Source organism: Lactuca virosa, chromosome 3, assembly GCF_052849685.1.
Source record: "Lactuca virosa cultivar CGN04683 chromosome 3, Lactuca_virosa_CGN04683_v6, whole genome shotgun sequence".
Classification (NCBI taxonomy): Eukaryota; Viridiplantae; Streptophyta; class Magnoliopsida; order Asterales; family Asteraceae; genus Lactuca; species Lactuca virosa.
In genome coordinates this window covers 265690536-265707066 of record NC_136428.1, presented here as the reverse complement: position 1 = coordinate 265707066, position 16531 = coordinate 265690536, and the positions used below count along the sequence as shown (strand labels likewise).

At 36.3% G+C, this 16531-nt stretch overlaps 1 protein-coding gene across 1 annotated transcript; it reads right to left on the bottom strand.

Annotated features, from left to right (window-relative positions):
* Positions 1–15966: 15966 nt before the first annotated feature.
* Positions 15967–16302, bottom strand: LOC145164585 (uncharacterized). Its single transcript, XM_079083296.1, has one exon. The coding sequence runs from the start codon at positions 16300–16302 to the stop codon at positions 15967–15969; it is 336 nt and encodes a 111-aa protein (XP_078939422.1).
* Positions 16303–16531: the final 229 nt, after the last annotated feature.

The window sequence follows — 16531 nt, the reverse complement described above, 5'->3', positions numbered from 1 at the left end:
AATGCAACTAATATTTATAATAAATTATAAGATTACGCTAATAGAAGGCAAGTAAATAGACCCGTCAATACAAGGTCGAAGTATGTGTTTATACCTTTCAAGAAGTCACTGACTTATGATGATATTTTTCCATAAAAATGACTCGAAAATTGAACAAGCTTAAATTCTCAGTTCAGAAGTTCAAAAAAGGATAGTAAAAAAATAATAAACAAAAACAAAGGCGATAGGATACAATACATACATGCTACCAAAAAAACTTAGACATAAGTTTTAAAGATACCTTTCATGTATAAGACAACCAAGAATGGCGGACAATAGAGATATAATCATACTTGTAAACTGGTGACTCGAAATCTAAAATTTAGACTTGTGACTTGACTCGATATACATGCATGCATACACCATAAAGTTTATCAAGTAATCTTTTTTTCATCTAATTTTCCAAACCCTAACAACCTCATGAACGTATGTGAACTATATATATCTTTATATTAACCAACTAAATATGATAAGTATCAATTAATATGTTGTGACATAAATTATAAAACTCTTAGAATGATAATTAGAGTTTCAAATGAATTTAGTCTCTCTCTCTCTCTCTCTCTCTCTCTCTCTATATATATATATATATATATATATATATATATATATATATATATATATATATATATATATATATAGGTAAGAGTGCATTTGAGACGCACATAATTTTGTGAGACCGTGAGATAATATTTTTTTAGTGAAATATTTTAATGTTCTATTGTTCGTAAAAATAAAATATGCAATATATTCGAACATTTATATGTTTTAGAATATTTCAATGTAAATATGTTAAAATTATTGGCTTAGAATATTAGAATATTACACATATTTAATTTTTATGAACACTAGAATATTAGAATATTTTATTAGAAAAAAATGGTCTCACGGTCTCACAAAATTAGGCCGTATCACATGAACCTAACCCTATATATATATATATATATATATATATATATATATATATATATATATATATATATATATATATATATATATATATATATATAATCTGGCCAACGTTACATTTACATCAATTACCTCAAAACTAGTAATTAAAAGATCACATGTTTGAAACATATTGTTGTTATGATTTCTTCATAAGTGTCGTAGGTTTAAGAATACATAAAATTTTCAAATTTTATTAGGGTCACTTGAGTAATTAAGATCATTTAGAATAATTTATATAATTTGAATACATAAAATTTTCAAAATTTCACATTTATACAATTTGAATAATATTTTGACTAATATTGCATTGAATAAAAAAAACGAAATAGGAATTCAAATAGTTAAAAAGAAAATGTAAATATAAACAAAATTAAAAACTAAAATTTTATATAATATCAAACGTTACAATCTAGAATTAAATAATTAGTTTTTTTTTTTAAATATCTTACATGTATCCACTAATTAATTTGACATATTATATAACCCTCACAAAACACATATAAATATATTAAATTGATACGGTTTTAGTGAGAATGTTCAATTATTAGGTCTCACAGTTCTTAGGTGTTATGTTTGAGTCTTAGTGCGAAAGGTTTCGTATTGTATATCTTATGTCTTCGTTGTAAATACAAACTTGTATGCTTCATAGTTTTACACTAGGCTTCACAGTTGCTTGTTAGGTAGTTTGACAGATTGTCTTAGATTATGTGTCGTGACCTGATTGGTCATTTCCTAACTTACTTTGTGTAGTGAACCTATATAAGGGATGTTAGTTAGATAGGGAGAGTATCTTTTGACAGGTTCTTACGATTAACATTGAAATCGAACTTCTTACCTCTAATAAAAAACCATACCATATTTACTTGCTTGTGTTCATTCAATTCTATGTTAAAAATATGATTTCTATAGTATCAGAGCGAGCAGGACTTTCTTTGAGCTGTTATTCAAATCCTTAAATACATTCATGTTCTTGGAGTTCTTCGTCTGTTACATTTTTTTTCTAGATCTATTCCGCATTTTGCAATCTATTCCACATTTTGCAATCTACTTGCAATTTGATATGGAATTCATTGTTCAATCACTCGTTTCGATTTGTATTCTTAAATTGCTCATTGATTTGATTCTTACTCAAAATTTTCATTTGAAATCATGTCTAAAAGCAATTCACAAGGTTATGCGTTCAATTTTCCAATAAGTATTGGATCAAACACAAGAATTCTAATTCTCTTTCTAGAGGAATATGAAGTTTGGGTACTATAGTTTGAAGATTACATCACATGCATTGAAGAACATAGGCGTTACATCTAGAAGTCAATAACCGAAGGTCCATATCCACTCTCAAAGACAAATGAGTATGTTTATACACATTCAGACTATGGAAAAATCATTGAAAAATATAATGACATTACCAAAGAAGAGAAGGATAAACTTCAAAATGATTTAAGAACAAAGAGAGAGATACTTTTTGTACTTCAACCTAATTTATTCAGATTTGTAAGTTCTTGCAAAAGTGCGAAAGAAATTTGGGATCGTTTAAAGGAACTTTATTCTGGTGATAGCGATCAAACTCATTCTGTTCATAATTTGCTACGTTCGGAGATTGGATCATTTAAATAGAATGTTGGAGAGTCAATTTATCAAGTTTTATAGAGTTTTAATCATTTGTTGAGCAAAATGATGAATTATAATATTGAAGGAAAACTAATCGAACAAAAAGTGACTTTTATTGAAGGTATTTAAACGGAATGAAAGTCTATTGTGTCAACCGTGAAGCACATGAGCAATTTAAAGCATAGATGCTAGCACAAGTTATTGGGATTCTGAAGTTTGTAACACCCCAATTTCAGATTTCAGTAGGATTCAATATAATCCGTCGTTTATAAAATTCGAAGTAGAGATATACCACTTTTTAGCCCAAGTAATCATCAGAAACATGTAGGAAACGACGATACGATTTCCACAGATATATAGAACGCTTAAATTCGACTTTGTATGAAGAAGTTATGTTTCTTCGAAGTTTCGCGATTAAACCGACACGACTCTGCGTATTGTAAAAAGTGAATTTTAGATAGAGCAATCTAAACAAAATTCATAGTAGTCGTAAAAAAAAAAGTGTGTATATAGAGAGCATCTAAATCTGACTAAGTACGAGGAATTTATGATTTTTGAAGTTTCAGCGCAACAGTGTGCGACCTAGAAACCGAAATTAAGAATGGTAGAGTTTTACGAAAAAAATCTAAATGAGAGATGAAGATCTCATCGATATGATTCTGTCGATATAAAGACAATCTAGAATGGAGTCCGTATGAAGTAGTTATGAATTTTACACGGTCATTAACAACATAATATTCTTGGACTATTAAATTTAAGTTGGGCAAAGAATTAGCCGATGAAGTCTAAATGAAAGTTGTAGTACTTGTCTATAGCTACACGTGGATATAAAGAACGTCGGAGACAAAGATCATATGAGAGATATAAAATTTTTAGAACTTCTGTGATTTTACCCGACTTGGGAGGCCCATGAGCAAACACGTGGTAGTAGGCAGCCCACCCACCCCACCCACCCCAGGGTGCAGCGTGCCTGGTAGGTAGGCGCGACGCACCTTCCTGCTATAAATAGGATTTGTGGGTTTCATTTGTTTCGCACTCAAAATTCTCATATCTCTCTAGTTTTGATTTCTCTTGCTATTCTCGGGGTTTTGAAGAATTTTTGATTTAGTGAATACTTGGGTATCTAAGCGCGACTAATAGAAGCTCTCGGGTCGGTATTCTGCCCACTCTATTTTCCTTGCTTTCGCTAAAATCACTGTAAGTTAAGCTGCACTAATCTTAATTCAAGTGTAACTTATATTTATAGTCATAGTCGTTATTATGAACCTATAAATAAGATTTATCAGTAATTCCAGTTATAATATTGATTGATTTACTTACAGGAGAGGTGCCTAGAATGGTCACGTTGGCTTGGTTGTTGGATTTCAGAAAAGCTATATACCGAAATGATCTTGCCTCCCAACTGTCCTGCCTGACTGATCCTTATTTGATAAAACTCTCAGTATTCATTTGAATTAGTGAAAGAAATAATAAAATAGGATAATACTCGTTAGGCATGTTGCCCGCATTGGAATCGCCTAGAAAGCTGTTAATCTTTTGAGAAACTATCCAGGTGAGTTATCTCACTATACTACGTATTACAATACATATCTGTGTGTGTTAAGTTATAAGGGCTAGTAGAATAAGGGTTGATAGTGTATTCTCTAAGGTTCAATGTTACTGTACTTGAAGTTAGTAGAATAGAAAAGATAGCCTTTATATGCGTATATTAGTAGAGCCTAAAAGTGTATTATCTATATGTGAAGTATGATTACGTATGTCGGGCGAGGCCCGTTATGTTTATTGGGCGTGACCCATTTTGTAGTTTGGGCAGGGCCCATTTGTATGCTTATTTGGTGGGGCCTGATATATGTATTGTGGTATATGGTCTCACACCCCCGAACTAGACGACAGAAACGTCTGGGGGTTGAGTGACTTCATCTTGTAATATCATCACAGTGAATATAAATGAAACATGACAAACACCATCATCATACATTCAAAATACAACCGTCATTGTTTACATCAAGTATTGTATGAAATATTACATGCCCAAATAGTTAATGTATGGTGATACAAAATATGACAATTTCCATACGTTCCTGTCGACTTTTCTGGTTAACGATTCCCTGAGAATACAAGTTAATTTGAAAACATCAACACATATAATGTTGGTGATTTCATAAGCATGTTTGAGTAAAATGTTTTGTATTACTTTGTAAACATTAGAAAAATCCGATATTTTCTGAAAAACAGTTCGAAATGTTTGTGTCCGATCTTGTATTAATGCATGTGTGTTAATGTTTGAAAATGTATAAAGTGAATGGTCCCAGACAATCCGATATTGTCTGTTTATAAAACGTTGTGGTCTTATCACCCTAAGACTAAGTACCAGTGCATGTATGTTTCCGTGTTACCAAACTGTAAATGTATTCCGTAAATTTTTATAATGGAGTTAATTTCTTTGTGAGTTCGTTATAACCATACTTGATATGACTGATCTGCCTGTCATGATGTTTTCAGGCGCCGAATTGTTTAAGGTAAGGTTTGTCGCCCTAGACTGACCTAGTCTAACTATAGCGAACAACTCAGGCGTGGGGTGTCACCCCGTATAGATCTATACATAAACTCACGCTCTCCCTCCAGGAGACTCTGGTTATAACTACAGGACTTAAGGTTGTACGCTAGATAGGTACGGATGAATACGCGTCTCACAAGAAACTTAATTAAATGTACGCGAATATTGTATCACACCATTTAACGTAGTAATTAATGTTTTCCAAATATGTTGTATGTATACAAGGCCCAAAGGGGTATGTGTGTGAATGTACGTAGCCACAAGCATATAAATGGACCACAAGGGCCCAAATAAACATTTAATGTAGTTCCAGGCCCAATAGCATGTAAAAGGACAACTAAGGCCCACTAAACATGTATTGTATATACCAGGCCCAATAAGCATGCAAAAGGACAACTAAGGCCCACTAAGCATGTAATGTATATTCCAGGCCCAATAAGCATGCAAAAGGACAACTAAGGCCCACTAAGCATGTAATGCATATTTCAGACCCAATAAGCATGCAAAAGGACAACTGAGGCCCACTAAGCACATGATGTATATTTTAGGCCCAATAAAAGTGAGTTTAACGTATTTGACTCGTTTGTTATTGTAATGTGCGTTCTTGTTCAACCGTTTTCCAAAATGACAAATAAAAAAAAGGCCACCTTTGTGATATTGACATTTTTGGTCCATTAGACTAAAAACTTCCAATTTAGGTATTTTTGGTAAAATTTACTTTTTAAGTCCCTTAAGACCAAAAGTTTACATTTAAGGCTAGATTCAAATAAAATAACAATTTTAACCAACTTTTGCCAAAAATATCATTTTCGGTCCAAGTGTATGAAGTTTTACATTTTCGGCCCAAAAGCATAGAATTTATCCTTTTTGGCCCAAGTTTGATAAAATTACCATTTTCAGCCTTTATAACCGAAAAATAATATTTTTGGCTCAACTTTATTTAAAATGACACTCATGCCCACAAAAGTCCAAAAATTTACAAACTTAGCCCAAAAACCGTGAAAGCCCAATATGAGGCCCATTTGTGAAAATTTTACACTTTTAGCCCTTTTAAAATCATAAATACCATAAAGATCCATATTTATTCAAAATAAATCCTTTTTGGTCCCTTCAAAACCGTGAGTTATATATAAACTTCACTTTTTGATTATTTTGTCACTTTTGGCCCACTTATGCGATTTTCTTAGTTTTAAACAACCTTGTAATGTTTTAAACCTTTTCTTTGCATAAAAAGTTGTATCAAGTGTTATGTTCTACAAATATCATCATATTTTAGCATGTTTTCGAGTTTATGAAGTTTACAACACATAATCACAACATATATCATGAAAAACACACAAAATCATGCATATACACATAAATCTACACAAAACAACTTGTATTCTCCCCAAAACATAGAAAAAACTGAAAATAGGGGGGTATGAACTCACTTTGGTTTGATGAATTCGGTTTTTGAAGAAGATGGGAGGAGTTTTCGGCCTAGCTCACTTCTTTGAAGAGATCTTCGATTTCTAAGAGATTTTATGAGCATAGATCATGAAATAGAGTTTTAAGGAGTGAAGAATTTGCATAAAATAAAGTTAATCATCTTACTTAGAGAGTAGCTTACCCAAAAGTGATGATCTTGATGAAGTGTTCTTGGACACACACTCTAGCACACACGAATTCTTGGAAGGAAATGAGAGCTTAGAGAGAATTTTTGTGTGTTGAAGTTTGGATGAAGTGTAGAGAATGGAGAGGGGTCGAGGGTAAGAAGAGAAGAAGAAAGAGAGTGGAATGGGTATTACATGGAGTATTAGGGAACTAATCCTATAAGTATGTGGTGTAATTAGCTTGGAAAACCACTAAATAAAAGTGAGAAGTCATCCTCTAGTTAATCCCATAACATTTGTTTTACATATGTATATATATATATATATATATATATATATATATATATATATATATATATATATATATATAACCGAAAATGGAGATGTGAGGGAAAGAAGTTTGGATATTGGGCTAGTTTTGATAATACTCGAAATTATAAGACCCATTATGAAAGTTTTCGGCCCTTTGGGCCCATATGAGGGTTTACGGCCCAAAAATGTAACGACCCAAAAAGCAAGGGTAAAAATTTCATTTTTAATATAGCCAAAAATTAGATATCATTTATTCCAAACATTCCAAAACATCATTAGTTAAACATTTATCAGAGTTTATCCCAAAATCATTTATGGCGGAAAACATGGGTGTGCGCATTGCGATCAATCCGAGCCCTTCTTTTCCAAATCAATGATACCTGAAACCAATAAACAAAACTATAAGCACGAAGCTTAGTGAGTTCCCCAGAGCATACCCCGCACAGTCCACATAATCACATAATCCATATTAGCTATAAAAGCTACACAAACCATATCAATCACATATCCATGCATATCAACATATACGGATGCCATGGGATCGTCCCCAGGGTCTTACTCCAGGATGCCGTGGGATCTTTACATGGTCTTACACCTAAGTGCCATGAGCTCTCCCATGGTCTTTGATACGAAAGCCATGGGCTCTCCACATGGTCTTACATCCAGGTGTCATGGGCTCTCCCATGGTCTTCCATGCAACTACCACAAAGACAACTAGCGTACCACATAATCACTAGCATACCACCTATACATGCATACCAGACATATCAGTAGTGAATCTAAACTAACACTACAACATAGTAGTAAAGCCATGGGCTCTCTACATGGTCTTACATCCAGGTGCCATGGGCTCTCCCATGGTCTTCTATACAAACATACCACATATACCACTAGCATACTTCCTAGCACATAACCAGCTAACATGACACATAATACAACTTCAACTAATATACCACATATCATAAAATGGGCCGGCCTTGGTGCCTTAGACCCATTGGTATGGTGAAGAGACTCACCTCACACTGTAGAAGCTTCCCGCATAAATTCCTTAGCTGCTGCCCCGCCAGCTTCCCGAGCTGTCACTACCAATCAATATACCCAATTAGCAATTAGGTCCCATACCATAATCCTTAATCCAAGCATGGGGTAAAATGACCATTCTACCCTTGGCCCAATATGATCCAAAACTAAGGTCCAAACCCAAAACAAAAGCCCAACACTAGGTAGGCTTTCCAAGCCCACTAGTGGCCCACTAATGGCCCAATTTTATAAATTGGGCCCAATATCTCTAATGGGCCTTACCTTAAGCCCAAACATATTCGTGGCCCAAAACATCTGACTTCTGATGGTCCACTAAGGTCCAAAGGCCCAAAGTCCACTGCCTGGCCCAACCCGAGGCCCAAAAAAGTCCAAGCCCACAACTGATGAGTATGCGGGGAGTAATCCCTTGTACGCTAAACATACTGGATGAAGGTGGTGTACGCTGCGCGTACCTGCATGTACGCCCAACGTACTCCTCTGTTAAGCCACTATTTCATTAAGTGCTTAATACTCCATTCCAGCAGCTATAATTACAGATCCAAGTCCTCTTTGACATCCTAATCCATAAAGTCGGATGCTTTAAGCCTTTGCATGGCTTAATGAATCCAAAGCACCAAAGATGAATTCCTAAAGGTCAAAATCACTCCCAAAATGTCTCAAAACTTCTTAATACCTTAACCTCAGTCGAAACTCCCAGATCTAATTTCAAGGGACCTCTTAAGTCATAAAGTTTCCAACTTTATGATTTAGCATAACTCAATGGGGTCCAAACCAAAACCCTAAGTCCCAAAGTTCATCAAATGACCACTAAATCATGCATGGAAGGTTTATACCCATTAAGATCCAAACTATGTGACTCCATAACCTCAATAAGGACCAAATATAGAGCTTCAAAGGTTCTGGAGTAACTTCTACTCACAAGAACCACCACAAAGGGACCAAAACCATAACCAAAAACCACCTAGCTATATCTACATGAAAGAGTTGTCAAGGTTGAGACTTTATACCTCCAAAAGCTTTCAAAGTTGATGAAGGTTATGTATCTAGAAGCTTGACTCCAACCATAGCTTGATCACCAAGTTCCTTCTTCTTCAAGGTCCAAACATAACAAGTCATAACCCAACTAGATCCACATGAGAAAGCCACCAAGATCCAAACTTTATACTTTCTGGAGTTAGATCAATATCATTAGGGCTTGGATCCACAAGCTTTAAGCCAAGCAATGCTTCCTCAAGGAACTCCTTCTTCCACAATAAGCACCAAAAACCCGCTAAATCACCAAAAAGCTCAAGAATCAGTCAAATGGAGGCTAAGGGTCGATTTCTAGGGTTTAGAGGGATGGAGGCTAAAGATATTAGGGTTAGGTTATGAGATAAGGAGCTTAAATAGGGTGCAAAACCCTAAAATAGGGTTTTGATCTGACTGGAGTACGCCCAACGTACATATGGTACGCCCCGCGTACTCCTGAGAACCTTCGCGACCATCCTAGTTAGTGCACCCAGCCTAATCCAAGGTATGACCAGCGTACTGCCTTCTTCATTAGTACGCCCCGCGTACGCTTTGTGTACGCCCCGCGTACTCGGCTAAGCCTGAAAACCACGAAACTTCCGAAGGCCATAACTTCTTCGTTATAAACCCAATTCCGACGATCTTTATATCCACGAAAAGGTGACGAGAAGCCCTACACTTCTAACAATTCAAACCTTTCTTAAGACCTTCCGAACAAAAATCCATTTTCCATAAAAGCCTGAACTGACACTTTACCGAAATACCCCTAGGCTCCCAAAATACGAACCGAACACCTGGATCACTTCTAATGCATCACTCACACCCAAATGGGCCTAGAACTTACCTTCCCAAGAGCCATAATCCTAATAAATACCAACCTTCGAGCCACAGCCTCAGACTAGGAGTCAATTCGGAATAGAGTGTTACAAAAAATGATAAAGAAATGGGTTTACGGCCCAACAAGGCCCATAAAAATGTTGTTGGACATTTTAGGCCCAATATAGCCCAAAGTGCTATAGTTTAATGAATGTGCGTCCCACTAGAGCCCAAGTAGGGTTCCTTGACCCAAAATAACCAAATTGAGAGTTTATTGGCCCATTAGGCCCATTAAGGGGATCATGGTCCATTCTGAGTTTGAATTAGGAGATTAGGGTTACAAACCCACATTTGTGTATCTGAGAAGTATTGAATTAGGTTTTGAACTTCACGAGTGAGTTTTGATCCGAATAGTTGTTTTTGAATGAGTAATATGTATATTATCTAACTTTGAACTACAAGATACATTGATAGTTTATCGTATATAGATAGAATTTCCTTGCCAAAATGCTAGTTGTGACATATGGTATATTGAGAAACTCACTAAGCATCGTGCTTACCCGGTTGTATAAAAATGTTTTTCAGGTCCTTCAGTGGTTCGTGAGAAGGGAAAGGTTTGACTGTACACACGCGCGTGTGCAACATAATTCCACATAATGTAATCATACTTTGATATATTTTAATAAATAAAAATGAAAAATTTGGGATGAAAATCGGGATGTAACAAGTTGGTATCAACTCCCTAGTTTGGGTGAACTGAATGAACACTCGTGTGATTCAAGACTCAAACTAAGGATATGAGTAATTAATAAATTTTTTTGTAAAAATAATAAAAGAAAAAGGGAAAGAATACGATGCGCGCAGTCAACTAATGCTCAGAAAGGAAAGTGATTCTCAAAATATCCATATCTGTTATGTTTTCTGCTATATGAAATGTTAGAAATACATTGTTATGATACGCACCCTGAGCTTAATCCCATCTCGTGGTGGTTTCGTCTGTGTTAAGCCCTGTAATGAGATCAATAAAGAATCAGCATCAGTCGACGTCTGGGAGGTGGTCCCAAGACGAAGCTCCGACGGTCTAGTTAGTGTGTACGTGAGAATACAGAGGTAAGGGTTTTAGCTATAAGGAAGAAATCCCCTCATCTGAACGATAAGTATTCCTTTTTATACTTGTTATCTTTTGAGTCTAATCCTAATAGTTTCCTTTGTCCCGTCTGGGCTAATAGGACATGGAGAATTCCCATTGGTGGATGGTGCACCACTAGTAGTCCTCTCTACTATTGGTGGAGAGGGACTAAAGGATAATACTATGAGCATTACACTTGTCGCCGTAGAGAGCGGTCAATTTTTTTTTGGCTTATTATAGACCGGGGATTGTCGTCTGGAGTTGGACCTGGGTGCGAGAGCACCAAGCACTAAAGTCCTAGTACGAGGCCATGAGGGCGAGGGCTCGTGCCTGGCACTAGGCAGGTTAGTGACCGTTAGCTAGGTCATCCTAGAGATAGCAGCTCTGTTATCTTTAATGTATTCCTAGAGGGATACATTAACAAGTCCCCTAGGCTAGTAGGTGTGGGTGTTGGCACAATATAGCTTAGTCATTCTAGCCTTGATCAAGACACGTGTTTGATGTAGATGGTTTGGACGTTCTATTGATGTGATGGAACTGCTAGCGTAGACGGTCTCATCATGACGATGGTTTGATATTCCCAATCCTCATTTAAACCTATCTCATCAAGATCAGTTTTCTTCTCTTCTTTTTGTTCTCAACTGCTTTTGAATTCTCTTTGCTTCCTCTTTCTCCTCTCTCGTGTTTCCACCAAAACAACAATGGTGATTGATCGATCTGGAATCGAGCCGACTCCGAAGGAGTTTTAGTCTCTCCAGCTTTGCTTTGGTTTCATGCCGGAGCATAGAGTGCAGTTTCCAAGAAAGGGGGCTACCATCTATCAACTGCCACCGGGTAAGGTCCGAGTCCTAGTCCGAATCTTTGAAGTGGTATTGCGGCTACCGACGACTGATTTCTCTGATGAAATCATGCGTCAGTATAGTTTTCTATGGACGATTTGACTCCTAACGTTGTGAACAAGATTGTGGGGGTTTGAACTGGCCTGCCGAGCTATCACACCCCCAAACCAAAACGGCAGAAACGTTTGGAGGTGGATGAATTCATGTACAGTATCATAACAAACGAATAATAATGATAAAAGCCATACAACGATTATATTGATAATTTAGAAGTTTACATTGTACACAAAACATTGTTTAGTTGATATTAAATACATATGTCAAAAGTAAATAACGTAACGCTGCAACGCCGCATCCTCAAAAACCCTTTTGGTTACCTGTTTACTGATTTCCTGAGAATACAAGTGGTTTTGAAAAAGTGTCAACAATTAAGTTGGTGAGTTCATAAGAGTTTTGTATGCGAAAAATCGGTAACTTTTCCTTGTATGAATGATAGAGTGTGCTTTCAGAAAATCCAATATTTTCTTCAAAATGAGCTGTAAGTATTAAAAACCCTAAGACCAAAAATATATAAGTATTGCTGTACTCGGAAGTAGTATTATGAAGTTTTATCTTTATATAAAACTAATTGAATGTATGTTAACCCGTAAACCAAATGTATTGTTAACACCCCATGTGAGTTATTATAACCATACTAGCGACTAGTGGCCTGATACAAAGTTCTTCAGGCGTCGGAATGCTAGACATTTGTCACCCTAGACCTTGCCGGTCTAACTGTAGTTAACAACTTAGGTGCGTGGTTGTCAGTCCTGTATAGATCTATACACAAGTGTCACACTCTCTTACCGAGACTCTGGTTATAATTCACGACTTTAGTGTGTACTCTGGTAGGTACGGTGAAGATAGTGATCTCACAAATTTGTATCAACAGGTTTACTTATAGTGTAATGAAAACCCTTTTTCCTGTAAATGAAAGTATTACCATTCCATAGTGGTTACTCTATGTAAAAATAATTATACCTTTAAATAATTATATGTTTCGTCCGAAATGATAAAGTAGTGTTTGTGACTCCCAAACTATACCAATTATAGTTTATTATGATTGTTTGTTTAGTCTGTTTATATAATCATTTATATACATACGTAATAGTTATCTTGTCTAGATGTTTTTAAAATATTACATCATAAAAGCCTCATCTAACACAAGTATGAGAAATTTATGTGAAAACTCCATTTCTAGCTTTTTCCCTTTTGTAACGATATTTAACGGTAGCTAGAAAAAAATAACTTTGTAACACTTATTTTTGCCCATATTGGGATTTTTAACTCAAATAACTTTATATGTTTTTTTTAAAATCATATATTTTTAGTTGAAAACCCACAAAATGATGTCATAAACTTGTTATGACCACTTTTATTTAAAAAATCCATTCTTTTTATAAAATGATAGATTTTTGAGTTTTTCTTTACTATGACTAACTCCTTGGTATCTTTGTCTAGTTTGCTAGAAAATCATATCTTCACCATGAAAGTCTTAAAATCCTTGTGGCTTTGTGGTTTTAACCCCTTTTCCAGAGGATATAGAACATAGTTTATGTTTGTTTTTCCTTAGTTTTGTTTCATTATCCATCATAATAAAAATAAATGTTTTACACAAAAATAATAACGAGAAACACATTTCATGAAGAAAAAATGCTTTAAACACAACATAGATTTGAATCATGCAACCATTTACGTTATAAATCATTTTTTTCTTGTATCCCCCCCAAAAAAAAACATGAAAACCCGAAAATATGGGGGGTATGAACTCACCTTGAGTGTGGTTGTGGTTGGATAAAGAGGTGATGGTGAAGATCTTCAAGCTTAGAGCACTTTTAAGGTGGTTGAAGAACTCCTTGAAAATGGTCTTATCCTATGGGTTTAACATATAATAATGTGTGTAAATGGGATGAATATAACATGAAAATGTGTAGAAACACTAGATTAACAAGGATACTTACCAAAAACCCTAAGAACCAATTTGGAGGTATTGATATTGGGAGGATTTGGACTTGTTTCTTGAGAGAAAAGTGAAGAACTTTGAAGATGGTGGGGGTTTGAGGGGTTTTCGGCCGTAGTTAAAGAGGGAGGGGGTGAGGTAATGTTTGCATTGTTGTTTGTTGGATAATAGCCTTGATACGTTATGTATAATATTTTTGTGTTGAAGAGTGTAATATGTTGGCCGGGGAGAAAGATTCAGTGGATGACCAAGTAACAAGCTTGGATGGTGAAGTGGAGCGCCTGTCTCAGCAAGTGGAGACTTTGATGGCGGAGAAGAAGGTGTTGAAGGAGCAGGTGAAGCATCATGGCCTGGCTAATCCAAAAGGGTATTGTTTGCGTGGTGGATTGGGTCATCGAGAGCATTGAGTTCATGTTGGGGGTCCGATGAATGAAGGCAATGCGTGTGGCTGCCGATGTGGAGGGTGGTAAACAGGTGGTGTAGGAGTAGGTGGTCGCCGACAAGTTTAATACAGAGGAGCCGAGTGTAGTTGTAAAGCAGACTCAAGCAATGCACAACTCCGTGAATGCCTTTATGGAGACATACTTTGCTTCATATCTCCATTTAGGTGAGTTGGATTTGGCGGGCCTCCGTCACCTATGTCGTGATGCCGATGCGGAGGAGAACCTACCAGAAGGTAGCTCTTCGAATGCTGGACCCTCCTCCAATCCACATGGTAATTGATCTTTCCTTTTCTTATCTCCCCTTGGTTTAATATTTTTGTGATCATGTTTTTAGAGACAAAGTTTGAACAATGTTTAACTTGGTTTGCGGCCCTGCTTGGTCTTCTTTTAAGTTCGGGGTGTGTCTGGTAGAAAATTTATTTTAATTTTTTGCACAATGGTATGGCTGTTTTTTGCTTAAAGCTCGTTTGCTTTGATCCCAGCCGGTTTATGTTGGCCGTTGGTTTGATTTATTTTCAAAGGTTGATGTTGGCCTATGAGGTGCATTTGTTCATGTTTTTCCCACTGGAGGGATTTCTTTTTAAAAGTTTGTGTTGGCCTTAGGAATTGACTGGAAATAATTTCTACTTGCTTTGTAGGGTGTTCGGACCCGAAAGATCTTTCCCTTTGATGGGTGAAAGCTATTTGGTTCACCAACTTAATTTCTTTACTAGGTTGGTTTGAACTGTGATTTTAGGATTTATAATTAACCAAAGTTTTTTTGGTTTGGCCTATGTTTTTAGGCCAAGGCTTGGCTAGCCTTTTTTATGGACCTTGGCTGGTTCACTTTTATTAAAGCATTCATTTTTAAGAAAAGTTTTCTAGTTAAACTTTAAGACTTTGTTCTAAGTCTTGGGCCAACGTGAGTTGCACTCTAGTCATGGTCATCTAAGCTAGGCCGAGATCGTCACCTCAAGGCACTTAGGACTTAAGTATTTTTTTATATTAAGGGAAATGTTATGAGCCTTTAAAGGCTTTATTCATGCCATGGGAAAAGGTAATAGTCCTTTAGGTTGGATTGACACATTTAGGGAAAGGTTATGAGCCTTTAAAGCCTATGGTTGCATCCTTGCATCGAATTCGCTCAAATGATGTGGATGATCAGTCCTTGTTATGACTTGGTAAATGTGCACAACCTCTTATTAAGATTATATCAAGCTTGAGTAATAATAGACATCTGAGTTGTTTTCGAAAATAGTTAACCTCAATCATTTCATTGATAATGTTTGGGAAATATCAACACTATTTAATGAGGACAAAAATGACTAAATTTTGACACAAAATGGACCTAGAACTAGAGATAACTATTCGGATATGATTATCCACTTAGAGTCATATCACATTGCCCTCGCCCTTGATGTGCCTTATTCTGTCTTTTCTCCTTATTCTAGGAGTAAAAGTGACGCAAGTTCTGCGCGTTCCAAGTCGGTGGGATGGGCCTACCGTCTTGTTCTTCCAAGACATAAGCTCCATTCTGGTACGCCTCCACTATTTTATATGGGTCTTCCCAGATGATACATAACTTTCCGTGGGGTTAAGCATGACTAGATTCTTTCTGCCTCAATACCCATTCTCCTACTTAGATGTTCTTCAGTCGTACACACCGATTGTAGTAATTTTCAGGGCGATTTTTGCAGGCAGCTTAGCAGCTTCACGTTTCTCTTCAAGCATGTCTAGGTCTTGATGTTGTCCAATTTCGTTGGCGTTCGCGTTAAATTCCGTCATCCGTAGTGATCCGGACAAGATTTCAGGTAGGAGTACCACTTCTATGACATATCTCAGGCTAAAGGGTGTTTCCTCGGTACTGGATCTTGAGGTTGTGCAATACAACGAGACCACTATGGGTAATTCTGCAACCCATGCTCCCTTATATTTCATCAAGCGCTTCTTGAGGCCATTGACGATTGTCTTGTTAGACACCTCCATTTGGACGTTGGCCTGGGGAGGCGCCACTGAGGTGAATCGACGATGGATTTGCTTCTATTCACACCATTCCATGAAGGGATTGCCTTCAAACTTAGTGCCATTATCGCTAACTAGAATCCTCAGGGTGCCAAAATGTGTGAGGATATTTTTCTACATGAACTTTATCATGTATCTCCCTGTGATGGTGGTCATAGGTTTGAATTTGATCCATTTAGTGAAGTAATTGACA